The sequence below is a fragment of the Rhineura floridana genome, chromosome 5 (genome assembly GCF_030035675.1).
Source record: "Rhineura floridana isolate rRhiFlo1 chromosome 5, rRhiFlo1.hap2, whole genome shotgun sequence".
Lineage (NCBI taxonomy): Eukaryota > Metazoa > Chordata > Lepidosauria > Squamata > Rhineuridae > Rhineura > Rhineura floridana.
This window is the reverse complement of record NC_084484.1, coordinates 135860887-135881762: the sequence shown is the minus strand read 5'-3', so window position 1 is coordinate 135881762 and position 20876 is coordinate 135860887. Positions and strand designations below refer to the sequence as shown.

The following is a 20876-nucleotide window of genomic DNA, read 5'->3' as shown; positions in this document are numbered from 1 at the left end:
CTAATTTTGTGAGTGTAGCACCAGCTCACAGAGTATTTCCACTGGCACAAAAGAGTCCCTTTCCCTTTGCCCATGAACACACATGCTGAGAGTCAGTGTGATATAACTTGAACAGACCAAAGGGCAAATGCCCACTCAGCCAGAAAGCTCACTGGGTGGTGACCTTGGGCCAGTCAATCTCTCTCATGTTGTGAGCAGAAATGTGTGTGCAGGGGAGGGTGTATGTTGCCCTGAGCGCTCACCTTGGGAAAAATGTGGGATAAAAATGCAATAAATTAATAAATATGCAGGCATGACAAAAAGCCATTGCAAGGACCAGGAAATCCAACAGAACCTCCCATATCCACATTTGGGCCTCTCTCCATGTGCCAAGCAAGTTATTCATATACTAGAACATGAAAAATATGCACGGAACAGAGGCAGGTGACTGGATGGGGTTATAGGAGGCATGCCCAGATATTTCCCTCTTGCTGTCTGTATGCATATGGCCAGAGAGGGGAACATAGGAAACAAGGTTCAGCTGATCCTTGAGAAAATCCTCTCTGCGCAAGCACTGCACCTATACTTCTACTGGACATAGGTCCCCTAGATAAATTAATAATGAAGATCATGGATTATTTTTCTTGGTTATACATATGGGCCCTACCAACAGATATCATTAGTGCTAGGGTCTAACATGTGCAAAACACTTTTTTAAAAATTACTTTTTTTCACTGCACCATGACAGAATGAATTTTTCAGAAGAAACAAAATACGATAATCAAGGGTAATTCATAAAGGCTGTGCAAAATATTCCCTGTTTATATGATGGTTAATCTTTGTGTTACTTCCCTGTTTTATTTCAAAATTGAATAAAAGTGCAAAAAATAAATAATTGCTAGGTATTTGAATGATGCCCCATCAAGTGATTTCCCCTTCTTATAAGAGACACAGAGAGATCTCTTTGTCTAGAAACACAGATCTCTTTGTCTAGAAACACAGACAGCATCATCCACACTAGAAAAGCTGTTGCAATTAGCCTCAATTGCAAGCACAAATCTGGTCCCAACCCAGAAACATAATAGGAATGCTAAGACTTTATATATAGATATGTGTGTAAGTTGTTTGGGGGGGAGTCTTATTTGCTGTTCTCATGATATAAACATGCTACAACTGAATGAGTGATCCTTCAGCTTGGAAATGTGATGTTTCAAACAAGTATCTTAAATCATTTCACATTCCAACTCTGTAATCATGTTAATGTTCCAATCTTTTTGGAAACAAAGTTGGTGCAACACTCACCGTATAAAAGGCCACCAATACATTTCTCTTCCTGTTTTTACACCCTTGTCTCTTAGTAAAGCAAAACTGTGTTTTCCCCCATCCCCACTTTTGTTGAAGGCCTTTGCTGTCAGACTGTTCTTTCCTAGCCCTTCTAAGCCAAACCTTGATATTCCTAATCATGATAACCCAGGGTTGTATCCAATGCTGCCATTCTGATCTTGCAGACCTCTACTTCCACTTCATCTCCCCTGCTAGGGGAGCCTCTAGAGCAGATTTTTGGGGCACATCAGGGGGTTGTTGGGGTGAGGGGAAAAGTCCTGCAGTGGCTAAAATCCAAACCAAAAACAGTCTCTGAAACCAGCAATTTAATAAGAAGGAAATGATGCAGACAACAGAAGTGGAGGAAAGAGTGGTCAGCTGTGTCTTCCATTTTATCCACTTCTAACAAAAATGATGAATCTAACATAGAAACCCCAGTACCCCTGTTTTGAGATGGCTGGATTACCTGTCAAATCACCTGAGGGAAAAAAAACTCTACTCATTGCAGTGCAGTTTACAGATTACAGGTCAGTGACCACAAAATGGGCATTTTCCACCATTACCCCTGCACTGTGGAATGCCTTTCCTTCTGCCATCCATGAAGCATCATTGTTCATTTGCTTCAGAAATCTTGCAAAGACATATCAAAAGGGAAGGGGTATACCTCAGTGGCAGAGCGTCTGCCTTGCATGCAGAAGATCCTGTGTTCAGTTCCCAGCACCTCCAGATAGGGCTGGGAAAGATTCCCTGCCTGAAACCCTGGAGAGCTGCTGCCAGTCAGTGTAGACAATACTGGGCTAGATGGACCAATGATCTGGCTCAGTATAAGGCAGCTTCTTATAATTTTATCCAGGTTTTCCCTGAACCATAAGACTGGACTCTGTTATTACTGAATTCTTCTTCTGATAATACTATTTTTGGTCGTAGCTCTTATTATGATATTGTTTTATTGTTTTTATGTTGTATTTTTGTAGAGTTTTAAATATTAAATGGTTTAGAAATGATTTTAAATACATAAATATGAAGTGTGTCCATAAAAAAAGTGATTGTGGAAGACAGGAGTTTCAGGCTACAATCCTATGCTTCCTTACCTTGGACTTACTCTGGAGTAAACTTAATGGAGCTTACTGCTGACTTGGCATGCATATTACATTGTGCTGTTAGAAACTGGACAGTTGGGCTCTGAAATGAAGATATCCTTTTAAGAGATGTCTTTTTTAACATAAAAATAAATAAATAAATCCAATAGCAATCATTTAAATATATTGGAATTTAACATGGTACAACTGTTTTACTTACTTTCATATTATTTTGGCACTGGGAAATTATTCCCAAAGCATGAATATGATGAGCTGGCTGACTAAGGTTACCAAACTGTCTACAACTGGTTTTTCCTAGTTCCCAATGTTATCATTTCTTTCTGAGAACTAGATGTGGCCACTTGAATTTCCCTTCAAGTAAAGCCCAACTAAACTGAGCATATGAAAGATTACTCAGAAAGGAAATGTGCCATGTGTTTTCACATAGTCTTTTCGAGTGGTCTTGTTCATCACACCACAAGCAGTGATAACTGAAGGCCACCTACATCTCCCCATAAAAATTATCACTTCTAACCTGCCTGAATAAGAATTTATGAAATCACTTCACTTGCATTATAATTAATTTGCAAAGAAATCTTTGCTGCCTTAGGTGCAACAAAGCTTACTGGTTCATTAAATCTTATTCTATAATCATCCCTTCTAATACAGAACGTGGTGGTCCCATTCCTGCCAGCTGGGCAGCGAAACAGGGCCACCTACAGACCACGGAACAGTTTTCACATACTCAAGGGACACCCCAGGTATAACATTAACAGTTTCAACTCTCCAGAATGCTGTAAGCTCTTAGCAGCCTGAACAGTCAATAAGCATTTTCTCCCACTTCCCCCCCGCCCCCCCCAAAAGCTTTCCTCATGAGCCCTGAACAATGCTACAAGGTTCCTGAATAGAAGCATTCCTGTTAGAGCTGTTGTTACTTCTCACACCAAACATGGTGGTCCCATGCTTATAAACTCAACAGGAAAATGGGATGCCCCACGGGGGGGGGTTGTTTGGCATGTTCAGGAGATCCCATAACCATGTAGAAAAATATTGTTAAAAAGAAAAACTCAACCCAGCTTGATGACTGAGCGTGCTCATGGCTCTTCAGGAGGCATGGAATGTTAAGGATATTGGCTGCAGGGACGCGGTGAGGGGTTTGGAAAAGGGTGGAGTAAAGTGGCTTGATAAGAGGTAGTAAAAATTTATGGAATCCAAGTGGGTAGAATTAGGATCCTTAAGCCCTTCCTCCCACAGTCAATGATGCTGTATACTTTCAAAGGCTCTGATCATTTGGAGCATAACAGTCTTGGCGGGGGGGTAGTGAATTAGGAATGGAGTAAAGCATTTCTGCTGATCCTAATGCACTGCCCCTCCAAGAAATCTTTATGTGGAAGGAGCAGAGTCTAAGGTGAAGTATCCTGGAAGAAAAAAAGTGATATTCGACCCTGGAATCATCACATCTACAGTTGTAGAGGCATAGCAAATATACTCTTACCCTACAGTTTCCCATCCAAATTTCCTGTTCCCCTAGCCCTGAAATTCAGCAGTGTAAGACAATTTCATGATTGTGCAAGACTGCTAAGGTTCAGGATCAGGTGAGAAGAAAACAACTCATGCAGCCACAGAGACCAGCAGTTTACACTACTGCGCTATGAAGGGGAAAGTTTCCTAATCATTTATCCTTTCCATATGTGAGATCCATGGTGAGCCTCCAACTTGCATATATGCCACTCCTCTTCTCTTTATTGAAATTTCTCTATGATATATATAATATAAAATCCATTATTTTTGTGTTTTGTTTTCATAGCATTAGAACTATGACTTTAAAGAACTTTTGCCACAAGAAAGGCTTGTTTCAGAAAAGCTGAAATATTCTGTTTTAATTCATTATAGTCAAAACTATCACAGAGCAAAACACATCTGTACTACCAAGACAAAGATTTTCCACTTGATTCTGTAAAACGTTCAGGACCACTTCATATGTTCTGGTTTTCTTACAAGGTAAGAAATATCCTTTAGGAAAAATAAGCATGAAACCTGCTTGTAGATCAATGGTACAACAATTATACAGGTGTATTTTGCTGTGGGCAGATATTTTACTAGGGAAGTTGCACCCAATAATACAACATCTTAAAACTGTGTATGTAACCCACTCCAAGTCACTGGATACAGCAAAATAAAAAGGCTAAGAAGCACAATCCTGGAAAGCCACTTGAGACTATGTACTTGCCCTGAATCAAGTTTCTGTTTAGTTCTTTTTAAAATCAATGTGATTATTTCAAGGAAGGATCAAGGGGCTGGCAGTGCAGAGTTGAGAATTTAGGAACAGTTTCCCTAACTAAACCAGACACAGCTCACCCTTTCCATCTATCTCATACCGATTTAGCTGTCAGCTGAAGCGTTTGGTAAGATCTGGGATCACAGAGGCAGCAAACTCCTGGGAAAAGATCAATTTAAGAACTGAAAGACTCTGCTCACTTTAAAGGCAGGCTGCTGAAGCACTTGAGGCGTGCAGTGCCTGGACAGAAACTGAGTACTAGCAAAAACATCCAAAAGCTTAGTGGCTTTTTAGCGCCGTGTTTTATGCATGGACAGAAGTCCCATTGAATTCATTGGGAGTTACTTCCAAGTAAGCATTACCAGGATTAACAGTCTTACTCTCAAATAGATACACCTAGGATTGTCGCCTCAGAGATTTAAATATGTTGTGGCTTGCGTTTTCTGCCGGCTGGCTCCTACGCTCCCCGATTAATGTCGTCCATACTTCATGCTTCTGATAAAAGACGTTCTAGCCCAGGCAAGCTCAGGCCACGGGAGGACTCTCTGTAGTAGCAATCTACGTGCCATTTCATCCGCGAAATGGTCAAGCTTCCCCCCCCCGCGTTTTCACTCGCTCCCATCCTCCCGTCAGGTGCTCTCCAACCCGATCTGGCCTTGGGAGCTTTCCAGACTGTATTCCTATGCAGACTTACCTAGGAGTAAGCTCCACTGAACACAGTGGAGCTTACTTCTGAATAAACACGCATAGGAGACTACGGCTCACATCACCACGAGCAGCTCAGCCTCGGAATCCCAACCGCACTGGCTTCCTTCTCCGTCACTGCCCCGCCACTAGGATGCATTTCCAGTCTCATACAAGCGACTCCCGACTCTGGATTGATTCCTCACTCCGCGCAGTGCGCGGATCCCAAACGAAACTCCCCCCCCCACTTTTTTCATTCAAGAGAATATCCCAACCCCAACCAAGTTTAAACAGTGACTCCTCTTTCCAATCACCCTGCCCTGACCCTTGATTACTAGCGCGCGCCCTCCGGGGCCAATGGAAAGCCTTCTTTCCCCCTGCAGTAGTAGCGGTCTCGCTCGCTCTCCTCATACAGTAGCGTAGAAACAAGATGACACGGGAAAGCCAAGTCGGCACGAGGACTCTTAGCAAAAAAGGGGGGAGGGAGCGAGAGAGCAAGCGGAGGGGCGTGTCTTTCCTCGACTAGCCCCGCCTCCGCTCGCTGCTTTCGGTCCTGGAGCGCCGCTAGGCTGCCAGAGGGAAAGAGCCACCTGCTTCTGTACAGTCTGTGCCGCCGAGCCGTTCGCTCCCTTCCTCGTCGGTCACTGGGACTGCCGGAGCTGCCGCTTGCCCGCCGCGCCTCTAACTTCTTCCATCCCCCGCGGACCTCGCCTGGAAAGTTACTGACCGGCGGTAGTTTCCTTTTGAAGAAGAAGAAACGTGAAGTCGTTGCCGCTCTCTGAGGGAAAGCGAAAGAGCTGAGAGAGACAGAACGGGAGGAGCCATCTGCTCGCCTTCGCCCGCCCTTCCTTTTCTCCAGGACAGGCAGCGCCCGAAGTCGCCGTTCGCCTTGCGCTTTGCGGGGAGGCGGGATGGAGACCCCCTCTGCCGCCGCCGCCTCCTGTCGCCGCCGCCCGCTGCCGCCGCCTTCGCTGGGGTTCCTCCTCCTGAGCTTGCTGCTCTCTGCCCTTTGCCTGCGGCCAGGTGAGTGAATGACTCCGGCGGGGCTCTCTTGGCGCCCGGTGGCCGCGCGCGCGGGGTGCTGTCGAGGGCATGTGGCGCGCTTGCCTCTCGCCACCCTCTTTCCCTTTCCCTTTCCCTTTCGTGCGGAACTTTAAAAGGGGGGCGAGCCCGGCGGCGGCGGCGGCGGCTGGTCTGACTCTTAGCTTCCTTCCACCTTCTGGCATAGGTTCTTCCCCCTCGATGCCTTTCCTTCCTTGTGATCTGTGGGAGGCTCGTGTTTTGTGATGGAGATTTCAAAAGGCTTGTCTGGTGGCGGTACTACTAATTTGGCAAGGATCGATCGCACTGCGTGTCTTGATGGCACTTCTGGGCCCGACCCACGTATGCCGCAGCTGCTGTACTGTGACAATTCTGTGTCTTTTGAACTCAGTGGGACTTAGGGGGTAATTGGCGAAGGATCGGCTGTGCGGAGCTCGTGAGATGTAGTCGTAGTGTTGCTGTTTTATAGAAAGCAATCATATGTCATTTTGAAGATATAAGGTACCAGTCCTTTGCACACACATCTTGGAGGAGCCCCTCTGAACTCGGAGGGGTTTACTTCCGAGTAAAGATGGATAGGATCAGGCTACACCACACTTTCAGTACGATTCACAAACCCCGTAGGCTTGTGTCTTTGGAACGTTGGGACTATCCTGTTTTGAATTCAAATGAGAACGTGTTAAATATTTATGTTTGTATATTTTATTTTATTTGCCCCCTCCCGCTCCCGATACGGATATTTAAAAAAAGCTTGTTACATTTTCAGCATTTTCTGCCTTACTGTGTTACAGTTTGTGGACTGTTTCCCGCACACACCTTGTCTGCTTGCGTTTTATTGTGAAAGCAAACAAAATCTGCTTTCTGTGGTTGCTAGCATCAGTTTAACTCCCAGAGGAATCCTCTAAGATTTCTCGGAAATTAAAAAGCCTCTCGCTGGGTGGGTTCCTTCTGTCTCCCGTTGAAAGTTGTCTTTCTGGCTGTGCTGCTAGAGCAGAAAGAGGTGACCTCACCTGCATTTGTAAAAAAACCCCTGCAGACCAGGCAACAAGCATGGCTTTGTGTGTGTGTGTTTTAGCTTCCTGTGTGTGTTTGTGTGAGACAGGATGGGAGAGAGGTAAGACTATTAAATAGCAAACAAGATAATTCAAGCAGATGGGTAGTTGCTAGCTAAAGGCAGATCTGTGCAGCATGTCAATTCTGATCCTGCATTTCAATCACTAATACTTTAAACATCACTATAAGAAGTCCCTTAGAGATATTTACGTTTGGATCTCTATCTACCAATGGCTACATAAGGGAACCTTTCTGTTACTCCGTTCTGCGAATAGTTCTGTATTACAGTTTGGGTTAGACTTTTTAATGTCTATGTGTGTGTGATTCTCATCTAGAGTCAGTCAGCCTGGATATTGTATTGGAGGTTGCATAGGCAGCTCTGAATGAATTCAACTGACCAATAATAACATCAACCAAAAAAGCCCTTTCTAAGACCTATTAGCTGGGGATTTTGAAGCATGCAGCTTATTTGTTTGTTTTGTGAGGTTTAGGACCCCCACCCCCTGCAAGCTTTCCTGTGTCAAAGTCTTGACAGTACCTCCCAGAGCTGTAAGTTACCCATCGGATTCTTAAAAATCTGTGTAAATAAATAAGGCCACGCAAATATTTAAATAAATTCTACGTCAGTTCTTATATTATATAAGTACACAGTAGTACTGTGTGGTAAGTGAATATGGATTCCCATCCGCAATCCTTTTATTCTGGAGCAGACTCATTAAAGTCAGTTGGAATTCTCTGGAGTGAGCTGTAACCAAAGGTTCAGTTTGACTCCTCTTATTTCTTGAGCTTCTTGGGATTTCAGCAAACAGGATAGTGTTAAAGTGTGCTTCAGACAACCTGGGCAGTTCTGTTTGTAATTTTCTATCTGTCTAGTTGTATATTAAACTGACCTGAAATCAAGGAAAGCCAACTGTGAACTGTGCTGTTCCTTCACTGTGAAGAATATCTCATTATTCTCGTAGAAAGAGCGTCAGCCTGTGGTGACATTTTGTATTGCCCTAAGAGAGAGGCTTTGTGTGCTTTCCTTTAGAGTCAAGACAGAAGGGTTGCAGTGAATTCAGTGCTATTAAGTCACTAGATTATACAGTTTGAGAACAACCCTATTAACTATATAAAGGCCACTTTCTGTCAGGGGAAATAGAAATTAACTTTACAGCAGGCACACATTTTCAGGCACTTATGCCTAGCAAAATTCTGATTTCATAACTCTGAACTTCTGATTTCAATGAATGCCAGGTAACATCATCACATTTTTTGGTTATGTTATGCCATTAAATACAGTATTTAATTTTCATGTCATTAAGTAGGTCAGCTTGTATCTAGAAGGAAACTAATTACATATGGTGCAGCATAAAAACTTGTCTAGGTAAACTTGAGAACAATGCTTAGTTCAAGGCTGCAATTTTATGAATGGTTATCAATGGTTACTTGGAAGTAAGCCCCATTGAAATGGTAGATTTGCATCCAGGAAAATATATACAGGATATATAATTTTTATACAATATAGGAGAATCTGAGGTATTTCATATATTGTAAAATAATTCCACTGATTTATAATTACACTTAAACCAAAAAGTACATAGAATCTTCCAAAACTCTGCCACATTTTTTCTGGTTGCTCTTATCTGCATACTGTGAACTAACTTGTATATTATTTTTACCAAAGCGATAGTAAGTCACCACTTGGGGAACTAGTTTACCTACATACAATAAGCTGAATGAAGGTGAAACTCTGTTAAGAGGTACAGTACAATTTATTGCATGCTGAAATTTCAGTTCCTCTCTAAAAGCACAATCCTATGCATGTTTATTCAGACGTAAGCCCCACTATGCTCAGTTGAGTGACCCTCAGCACAATCTTACGCATGTCAACCTGGAAGTAAGTTCCTTTGAATTACGTGAAGTCTATTCCAGGTAAGTGTGCATAGAATTTCAACCTTTAGATTGCAGCCTTAAATATGCTAACTCATTTTGAGTAGTTCCATTGAAAATAATATCCATTTAATACCAATTGTACTACAATAAAACACTGAGGCTGCAATGTTAAACATCAGTTGTAGGAAGGAAGGCTGCAATCCAATACGCACTTACCTGGGAGTAAGTCCCATTGTATCCAGTGGAGCTTACTTCTGAGTAGACATGTATTGGATCACAGCCTAAGCCTCATTGAACTCAGTTGTTTATTTCTGAGTAGACTTTCATAGGGCTGGGCTGTTAGGATGCAATCTTGTGCATTCTTCCTTAGGAGCAAGACCCATTAAATCCCATGGGACTTACTTCTGAGTAAATATAGAATTAGACTGTAAATGGATAAAATTGAGAAGTAGGGATTAAAGAAAGCCTGACTATGTATGGAAAAACCCTAATTTTTTGAAACTAAGACTTCAGTAAGACCTCTCTATGTTGTAAAAATATGTTGTTCTACTAGGTAATAGTATTTGATTTTAATACTTTTACCCCAGTCCTAAAGAAAATTTCTTTGAAGTGTCCTATTGATGCCAAGATATGTGTAATTTGGATTGTAACCTCTTATAAGCATTCCCAATCACTGTACTTTGTTTACCACTCCAAAGAATAAATTACGCAGCTTAGTTGAATATTACCATCCTGTTCCTTACTCAGGCTGAGACACATCACACAGTAAGGGTATAGGCAACAAAGTATAATTTATTGCATGGTGGCTGAGGCAAACTTTTAAAAAATGTTTAAACATATTCCTTTTATACTCAGATTTTAATGGAATGTGAAGAGATAATACTACCACCTCTTTGTTGTTAATTATATTTATTTCTTTAATTCATTTATACAGCTTCTATCTTGCTTTTCCTTGCCATTGGACATGCTCAAAGTAACTACCATTCTATAACAAACAACATCATATGTAAAAATAACCCTCTTCCCTTAAAATAATTAAATAACACATAACTACATTTAAAACTAGCATAGAACAACTGAGCCAAACTAACAGATAATAACTCCTATTAGGCTCCTACTGGGAGGAAGGGCAGGATATAAATCAAATAAATAAACAAACTGGGCCTCCTCTGCTCTGGAGGGTTAGGGGACCCCCATAACAAATTGTGAGGGGCGTGCAAGAAGGGAGGGGAAGTTCCATTGCATCACCAGAAATCCTTGCATTAACCAGCAATGCTTCACTGGATATCATCCTTAGGCTGCAATTCTAACTTCATTTACCAGGGAGTATGCCACGTTGAATTCACTAGGACTGACCTATGGGTAGACATGGTTTGGATTCTCCTGTTAAACAGCAACAGAGTTAAAAGGCTAGCTGAAAAAACAAAATCTTCAAATGTGATTAGGACACAAGTAAAGAGAAAGATAATCTAAGCTTTTGAGGATAGAAGTCCCTCATTCAGGGCACAGTTACCAAAAATGTCCTCTCATGCATTACCACCAACTATACTTCAGAAGATTGTGGCATGTACAGGAGGGCTTTGTCGACTAATCTTAGGGGATGGGTAAATCCCATGGGAGGGTATTTATTTATTTAACATGATTCCTATGCAGCTTACACATCACAGCAATTTAAAAATGTGAAAATAAAGATTTAAACTATTTAAAACACCACGCATAGGGCAGATGGATGAAGGAAAGCCCGAGCAAACAGGTTTTTACTAAATGCAGAAGCACCCAATAGTCTATGCCACCCAAACAACAGGGAGAGGGCATTCCATAGGACAAAAACCATCATGAAGAAGGCCCACTTTTGTACTGCCACCAGATGACAGCAAGTTGTGGTATTATCATCAAGGCCTTCTCTGACTGTTTTAGTGATCTGCTGGGCATGTATAGGGAAAGGTGGTCCTTTTGGTAACTTGGTTCTCAGTTATTCAGGGCTGTGTTTATTAATAACAAGACCTTGAAGATGGTTTGGTGGCTAATATGGTCCCACCAGTACCCCAATTTCGCTATACTTAACCTTGTTATAGAGCAGGTAAACTGTCTGGTTTTCTACTAGTCCATTTTTGTTAGATTATTATATCTATTGAATACTGTATGCTGGTTTAGAAGCATTTATAGCTGATGAAGAAGAGTGTGTGGTAAATCTCTGGTTCAAAAACTCACATCTGTGAATTCTCTGCTTGCCCTAGCAAGCCACTAACTCTCAGCCTTAGATTTGCCCCTCCCTTAAGCTGCAAGATAATATTGCCTACTTTTATATGGTGGTTGTAAGGATGAGTAAGGTAATATATTCAAATCACTCCACATATTCCACAAATAATTCTGTTTCAATTCTCATTATAGCAAAAATGCAAATGCATTTCTTTGCAAGTTCAAGTGGTCAGTTCAGACCTCTAGCAACAATGACTTATTTCTTCAACAGTCTGCTTAGTGGGTGGAGAAGGGGGTGTCAGAAAGCAAAAAGATAGCTACAGAAAGGGCAATAAATTGTTTGTCCCACCCACTTCTGGCTGTGGCTCCACACGACGCTGGCTTTGGTCCCACCCACTATTGCACGTGGCTTCTGATAGATTACCCCCAAGGGAATTCAGTTCTCCACACAAAAAAGATTGACCATCCCCAATTCACTTTTTTCATAAGATTTAGAAGCCCAATTTAATAAGTTGCCTGTTTGATTCCAACCCCCTTGATTCACCATGAATGTGATATGCAATGGACAATAAACTAATCTATGACTGTTTTAAGTGGAAGTATTGGCTTTTATATGCGCTATAAACCTTTAACTCTGTCTGCCTGCCCATTGAAGATTCACATCCTCTATTGCACTCACACAGTTTGCACACACCCAAGGGCTTCATCTCTCACTTCAGCTGAGCTTGAAGCTGCCTTCTCCATTTTTGTGCATGGGGCAGCATGGTTTCACAGGAGCTCCATGTGTGCATTGAAGTATATGCATGGCTATAAATTAGAGTCAGTTCCACCAAATCAGATTTGTAGCCACGGTTTGTTCTTGGCTTAACTGATCTGAGGTTATTGGAAGTGAAAAAAGCACAATCTCTGGGTCAGATATAACATTAATCTGGGGACTGTGGTTGTACAATGGTCAAGGTCAACATGGTAAACTTTTTTCAGTTTTACAATCTATGTGAATTAGGCCAGTCTCACTTTTTCTTTAAAAACAAACTAGAAAAATTAGAACTGACCACATGTTTGGACACTCAGATTTGGGTTGTAGGGGTGGAGAGAAGTCTTGTGTACAGAAGTATGGATACAGCCTGTACAAGGAGATCTAGATTGGCTCCATAATATAAAGCAGCCTCAATTTAGGGTGAAGGATATTGGATAAGTGATTATTATTCTGTTTGAGTTATACTTAAAAACATTCTGGTATGAATTTCAAAAGTAAATCATCCATTTCTTGGGTGGAAAAAAGATATAAAATTCCTATGGTCAACACATTAGTATTTGTGGCATAATAACAGGAAAATATAACGTTAATTTATTGAGCATGGTCTAATCTTTACTTGGCTGTATCTCAGTGGGTGTTAATGTGGTACTCTAATAGGGTGGTTCTCTGGTGAATATCTGCTTAGTTTGAGATTAAATTGCTTTTCTTAACATATGTATGTTTACAGAACAGCAAATCTATTTCTGTTCGCTAATAGGCAAAAAACCTTGCGGTTTAAGAACGTACCTGTAGCCCACAGATATTTCTATCAAACTCTATCAAATTGTTACCAAATCCTTCCAAGCTACACAGCAAGTGGATTGGATTGTGAAAGACCAACCCAAATTGTGTTTGTATTTTGACACATTTGTAGGGCAGTCCAATGTCTCAGAGAGGAGGTCAGGTCTCCTGCTCCCCTGGTGCATTCACTGTAGCTGCCCAATTTCCCTGCTTTTTAAAGTTTGATAGAAATATCTGTGGGCTATAGATATGTTCTTAAACCGCAAGGGTTTTTCCTTATTAGTGAATTTCTCTGCTTTTTAATCCTGGAGGTAAGAAATGGGATCCTGTGTGTTTGCTGAGAATGGATTGATCATTTGCTTGCTTATTGAGTTCAGTGGGATTTACTCCCCTGCAATCATGCTTAGGATAGGTGAAACTGACCACACGGGATGGGGAGGAAGGAGGGAGGAGGGGAAGAAGGGCAAAGGGGAGGGGGGATGGGAGCAGGCAGGAGGGCAAAGGGGAGGAGGACAGGTTTGATCATTTGCATGTAAATAACAGTTCAGTGGGATTTACCCCATGCAGCCATGCTTAGGATAGGTAAAACTGACTGGGGGGAGGGAGGGAGGGCTGGAGTGGCAGGGGAGGAGGAAGAAGGAAGTGGGGAGGGGAGGAGGAAGGGAGAGGAGAAGGGAAGAAGGGGAAAGGCAGGTCATCATTTGCATGCTTATTGAGTTCAATGGGATTTACTCCAATGCAGTCATGGTTAGGATAGGTAAAACTGACCATGGAGGAGAAGGAGGGAGAGGGGGAAGGCAAAGGGGAAGGAGTGGATTGGAGGGGGGCAAAGTAAGGGAAAGGGGAGGGCAGGGTTGATCATTCGCATGCTTATAGAGTTCAATGGTATTTACTGCCATGCAATCATGCTTAAGATAGGTAAAACTGACCATGGGGAGGAGGAAGGGGAGGGGGAAGAGGGGAAAGGAGGGGATTGGAATGGGATGGGGAGGGAGGGGCAAGATGGAGGGGATAGGAGGGAGGAGAAGTGAGGGTGGGTTTGATCGTTTGTATACTTTTTGAGTTCAGTGGTATTTATTTCTGTTTGAAAATGGACTGCCTTCAAGTTGATCCTGACTTATGGTGACCCTATGAATAGGATTTTCATGGTAAAGGGTATTCAGAGGTGGTTTTACCATTGCCTTCCTCTGAGGCTGAGAGGCAATGACTGGCCCAAGGTCACCCAGTGAGCTTCATGGCTTTGTGGGGATTCGAACCCTGGTCTCCCAGGTCGTAGTCCAACTCTGACCCAGGGGAAGGGAAGGGAGGGTATGAGGAGAGAGAGGGGAGGAGATTGGGTGGGTAGGCACTGGGCAGAGGGGAAGCCCCTTTTCTTTCTAAAAGGAAAACACTTTGAGCAGTATAATTGCTTTTCAGCGTTTCCCCCACCTTTTTATTCTGCAGCAGGTACATGTAGCCTCCCACCCAAATTTAAACCAAAGCTGTCCCTGGCCACATCCACACCAGGCCTTTATTTCACTTTGGACAGTCATGGCCTCTCTCAAAGAATCCTGGGAAGTGTAGTTAGTGAAGGGTTCTGAGAGTTGCTAGGAGACGCCCTGTTCCCCTCAAAGAGCTTCAATCAGAGTGGCTGACTGTTAAACCAGTGGAATGGGAGCCTCCTGTCAGCACCTTTCACAAACTACGTTTCCCAGGATTCTTTGGGGGAAGCCATGACTGTCTCACATGAAATCAAAGTCTGATGTGGGTGTGGCCCCCTGATTAGCCAAGCGAAGCAGCTGTGAGTCTGGCTTTTAGAACACAGACAGTTGGTTCTTACTGAGCATGCTCAACACTATCATTGAGTTCAAGCCAAAATTTATTAAATTAATTAAAAATCAGCCAGGCATTTTTTAAACTTTTAAACTGCAGAAGATGAAGGTCAGAGAATGGGGCAAGGTCAGTAATAGGATTACAGGTACTCTGTGAACATGGCTGATTTTTGATGAATTTCAAAAGATTATGAGAACTCTGACAGAAAAATGTCCAAAAAGGTTCTGGGGTTTTTTTTCTCTCTTTTTAGACCTTGAACTCTCCATTCTCTCAGACTGTTTGTGTATCACCATGAAAATTGAGAGGGTTGTTAAGCAAGTGTTTCTAAGTTCAGGACTATAAGTCTTGTAAGGTTTTGTTTTGAAATTAGTTTATAGAATGGCATGGGGGTATTTTCAATGTAACATTGCGGAATGCAAAAAATCCACGCTGGCTATAGTATTCAGCCACTCTTGTGGCTGTATAATTTGCTCAACTGGTATTTCCTTTGTGTCTGCCCCCCCCCTTTTAAGTGATAAGATAGGGAAGAGAGAGAAAGAGAGTGTAAAGCTTCAGGCTTCGTTACAGAGGTTATCACATGTTTGGAATGGTTCTGTAATGTCTGGTTAAAAGCATTTGATATTTTCTCAGTGGATATAGTAAGGAAACATTAAGCTGCTCCCTAGATAGTTAACAAAAGGCATTTGTTTGTTTTATTTCTCCCCTTACAGAGTAAATGAATAATGCAATTAAAATTAATCTTAATTACAGCTAAACCACAGCTCCATTACCTCTTCTCATCTTGCTGTTTTTTTAAACAATCAGTTGTGGTGTTTTCTGCCCCCCTCCGGGAAAATATTTAATGAAGAGTGCAAGACTTCTAGTGCAGAAGAAACTTGCATGTAGGTCATCCTGTAGATATCTACATATATATAGTTTTGTATGTAAATTTTAGGATCAACTCTTGAATCCCTTTATGTTACAGTTTCCAATATGAATGTTAATGTCAGAATGTAAACTATAATGGCTGTTCATGATAGGTTCCAGACATATTCACAATGGAGGAAATATATTGACATAGTGCCATTATATTTTCTTCATTTTCCCCAAATTCTAAGATCCATAAATGGTAGCAATATGTAGGATAATCAGTTAAAATATGATTTTAGTTAATTCCCTCACATGTATGACATTTCAAAATATGGTCTATCCTACACTTAAACCTGTACATGATTACAAAAAGTACATCAAATATACAATGGTATACATGCCCAGCATTGTATAGATTACCCTTTTTATTTTAATTTTTACTTTTTTAGTCTCTTTAGTACCACTCATCTCTCTCTCTCTGTCTCTCTCTCTCTGTGTATATATATATGTGTGTGTGTGTGTGTATATGTATGTATATAGTTTTTTAATTGTATTTTATATATTTTAATTTATTCTGGGTTTTTTTATTATTGTGTACAATTTTATTATGTATGTGTGCAATTTTATTGTAAGCCGCCCTGAGTGCCCTATTATAGGGTAGATGGACGGGACAGAAATATTTTAAATAAAATCATTCAATCAATCAATCAATCAATCAATCACTGGAACAGGTTTTGGCAGCAGTGTTTGAGATGCCTAGGAATCCTTTCTGTTGAAATGCATGTTGCTTTCAAGTTATGGATGTAAATCAAAACTCTGAAGTTTGGATCAAGGCTTTGCTCCTTCTGTGGGACAACTTTTGCCAATTTCTCTCTCCCTGGTAGCCCAAGACCACTTGCCACACTGTTCCAGAGTTTACTGATCCAGCAGTTGCAAGGGAGGGGAGATTTAGTAAAAGCTGCCACCCTTCCTTGTGGCTGATGAAAAAACTGTTTGTTTCCAGAAGACAGTCTTGTTCCATACCATAGAGTTTCACATAAAACTACTGAATTCCCTTCTGTGTCAGTGAATGTTCCTTGTGTGCAATGGAGAAGTTCCATGATTATCTCATAAGTTTTCTTTTCACATAAAAGAACGAGGAAGTACTAGTATAGATGAAAATCTATGCTCTTACCACACATCTTAAATTCACACAGGATCTGGTGGATCATGGTAAATGTGACTTAAGATTGACGTTCAAGTACTGTTTTAATAGTTGTGACTGGAAACGTAATAAAGATTGGCAGTTCAATGCTGACATATTTTACCTATAACACCAGTGTACCCATGTTTTGTGATATTGAACTTGTGTAGCTGTCAAAAATCCAGTCCTGATGGTAAGTCTACTTGGACATAAATTGCAAATTAGAGATGCATACAACAAATTAATGTGCTTAGGCTTGAAGTGCAAATTGAGTTATGTGTTAGTACTCAGACCCACAGATCCTAAACACAGTGCCTGAAAGCCAGTCCCAGTGGCTTCATTGGATCATGCCTCCTTTTAATGTGATTGGCATTACTGTGCTATGTTGTTGAATGAATACCATCTGATCCTAACACTTTGGAAATGATCCAGTCCCAAGCCAGGTCCTTCTCATCCTCCCATGTGCATGGTGCTCTGCCTATGAAATTCCCTTACCACCACCACCCCATTACTACCCCTCTTGTGTGCACAGAGCTGTGTGTTCATTATTGTTTGCAGAGGACAGATTTGGTATTTTGTAAATTATAAGGGTTGGGGGCATGTAAATATTAACTTGGTACAGTATTGCAAAACATGATATAACATTGACATCCTAAATGTTTGTTTAGTTGGAGACCAGAAAGCATTTTGAAACTTGTTGTGATTAGCCAGAATCCTTTCTTTTATGCTAACAAGAGAGTCATTTGAATTGGCCCACTTTCTGGTTACATCATATAAGTAAATATTAAGGGTATTTTTATGATTTTAAAATCTTGATATCCATGAAGCTCATACCTTTAGTGATTTACATACTTAAGGAACTGAAACTTTGTAGTTGTTCACAACACATTGTTTCATTATTTCTTTATTTTTTATTTTGTTGCCAGTTAACAAAAATGAATAATTCAGAAGTCTTATATTATATGATATTGATAACTTGCATCTAAAAAGAAGTGTAATCACACCAGTATTGAAGATGAATTATGTATAACTGTGTATACATTTTTCAACATAGTAATCTGAAACGCTTCAGTAAGAATTGCTGAATTTAATATGCATAAACAGAAGTATGCCACTGTTGTTATATTAGGTATATGAAGGCCCAGAGGCTCAAAATCTCATCTATGCTGCAGAAAGGGTGTTACTAATTATGTATGAGGGACTATATGATGGGATTTGCCCTGTGGGGAATGAATATTTTTAAAGAATGAAAGTCAAAATTCTAAGGCTATAATTTGCTCTCCATTACCTATACATACATTCATTTAAAATCTGTGGGACTTACACAAGGTAACTAATGACAGAATTGCATCCTAAGGGTATTAAAACATGTCAACTTGGGTAAATGTTTTTTATATATTAGAAATGACATGTAGGTTCTATGAAGAAAAGTTCTGAAACTGATACTTGGGTTTCATATTAACTGTTGATTAGGTACTATGGTGTGTGCCCCCTTTTATAAAATTTCTTTTAAGGCATATAGTCACTTTATTGACAGAATGAGACATAGGAATACAGGAAAGACGGTAGTTTAGCGGTCGAGCATCTTCCTTGCATGCAGAAGGCCCCAGGTTCAGTCCCTGGCATCTCCAGGTGGAGATGGGAGAGACTCCTGCCTGAAATCCGGAGAGTTGCTGCCAGTCAGTGCAGATAATACTGAGCTAGGTGAACCAATGTTATAAGTTAGCTGTCTATATTCCTAAGATAACAGTACTGGTCTCTGCCTATCTGACAAATTGGATCAACAATTTCCATTTCAGTTACAATCTGTTAAAGAGAACCACCAAAGCTGGAAACACTAACAAACTGAATTGTCCAGGAAAGAGATCTTGGGGTCGTTGTGGAAAAATTGATGAAAATGTCACCCCAGTGTGCAGCAGCTGAGAAAAAGGTGAATTCCATATTCAGGATCACAAGGAAAGGGATTGAAAATAGAACTGCCAATATCATAATGCCTTTATACAAACAAACTTGGAATGCTGTATATATTCTGGTTGCTGCACCTCAAAAAAGATGTTGCAACCAAAATGATCAAGGGGCTGGGACAGCTCTCACATGAGAAAAAGTTATAGTGTTTTGGGTTTTTAGTTGCTAGTCATGCTTCTGAATACCACTTCAGGAGCAGGAGAGAATTAACTGTATATTGATTCATATTGAGGCAAAAAAAATTCCTAATGTCATATGTACATGAGATCTGAACTGGGTGTGACTGTCCAAAGAAGAAATCTTTGAATCAAGGTGGTAGCTCTCTGAAATAGAAGGAATGATGTAGCTTGCGTTCTGTCTCTGCAATTCCCGTCCTCCCCAACTGGAGGTTATTCAAGGGTTACTTGCCTTGTTTCCTAGTGCCATTGTTACAACGAAACAGGCAGTGTTCTCTCTCCTCCTCTCAGTTTATTTCAGTTTTAAAACATATTTACCCATCAAGAGACCAATCAAAGTTCTCATTCCACAATTTGGCCCTTCAAAATGCATTCTATTTCAGCTCGGACCTGCTGTTGAAGGGCAAGTAATAAATTGTTATTATTATTAATAGCACAAAAAATTGTTTGTGAATTGAAGTCCCACAGTGACTTTTCATAATGCTGAGTCTTGTAGAATACTGGGCTATACAAGCAGGCCCACTCCTATTCACAGCATTTTTAAAGTCTAAAACATGTATTTATTGCATTTAACAAAGACTTACCTGGGAGTAAGTCCCATGGTTTCTTGCTCATCCCTATTCTGTAGTAAGGCAGGCAATATTGGCAGATCGAAGGTCAGATTTAGAGGACCTGTTCATAGGCCTGCTGGTGCATATGAAACAGGCCTTTTCAGTACTGCTCCCCCTTTATTTGTTTGTTTTATTTAACTTCTATCCAGCCCTTCCTCCCAGCAGGAGCCCAGGGTGGCAAATACAGGACAACCTCCCCAAACCCCTCAAAAACAAAACATCTTAAAAACACCTTTCAAAAAAATCCTTTAAAACATCTTAAAAATAATTCCAAAAGAGATTGAGACTGGGATAGTGAAATTCCCTTTAGAATGATTTGCATATGATTATGACAGAACAGACCTTCAAATGGGCTTTAGAATTGGGTAGCTTTTATTAATGGTCTTTTGGTGCTGAAATTGTTTTAAAGGTGTTTTTATGTACATGTCTGATCATGATTTATGTGTTGGCTTTATGCTGTTGTTTTAAAATTGCTTTTGGATTGTTTTATATAATGTTTTTATGATCATTTTATGTAATGAGGCTATGCTGTAAAAAGCAGCATAAAACTAGATAAGTAAAAATAATAAAAGTTATCTTTTGCTATTTATGTGCATAACTCCTCAAGAGCCCAAAGAATCTGGAAAATAATCTCTTGATTCTTTAGGTTCTTTTTGCTAGGGATTCATGAGCATTCTTGTCCTTGCCCTTGACAGGGCTCACTCTTTCTCGCGTGCCCTATATGAGCATGATCTCAAAGCTTCTGGGTGCTGGTAGAAATGGACATAAATAGCATAATTTTGCCATGGAAGATTCTGAGACATGTAATCCTGGTTCCTTCCCCAGTAGGAATGCAGCTCCATTATGGAGCTGGAACATACAAAAATGCTACGCAAGTCTTCCCCACTGCTGAAGATAAGTTGCTGGCCCTGCATCAGGATGGTCACTCAGCATTGGTAAAGCAGAAATTTATCTAACTTGTGCCTACTCATGAAAAATTAAACATGAAAACCCACTTTTATGTTTCTCACAATATCCCTCCTATTAACTAAACAGAAACTATATGCGGTCTTGGGTTTAGTGTAGTGTCTTGGAATTAAATAAGATTTCTAAGATCAAGATGTTGCATTATAATGATACAGTGCACAGTTTTGGATTCTTAAGCCCATTGGCATCAAAGCAGGTTAAAGCTAGTCATTTGGCATTGAGAAATACATGGTCAGTTGACCAAAGGCTTCCCAGATATTTAAAGC

General features: G+C 40.8%; 1 protein-coding gene across 5 annotated transcripts in view; it reads left to right on the top strand.

Annotated features, from left to right (window-relative positions):
* Positions 1-5904: 5904 nt before the first annotated feature.
* The window catches only part of ALCAM (activated leukocyte cell adhesion molecule), a 240776-nt gene continuing 225804 nt past the window's right edge, over positions 5905-20876 (top strand). For 4 of the 5 annotated variants that reach the window (XM_061628146.1, XM_061628143.1, XM_061628144.1 and 1 more), the window contains exon 1: positions 5905-6366. In XM_061628146.1, coding sequence (XP_061484130.1) covers positions 6255-6366 — 112 coding nt within the window. In that variant the 5' untranslated portion in view covers positions 5905-6254. Of the gene's footprint in view, positions 6367-9333; positions 9352-20876 lie in introns of those variants that run through there. The other variant, XM_061628147.1, reaches the window with a different exon arrangement.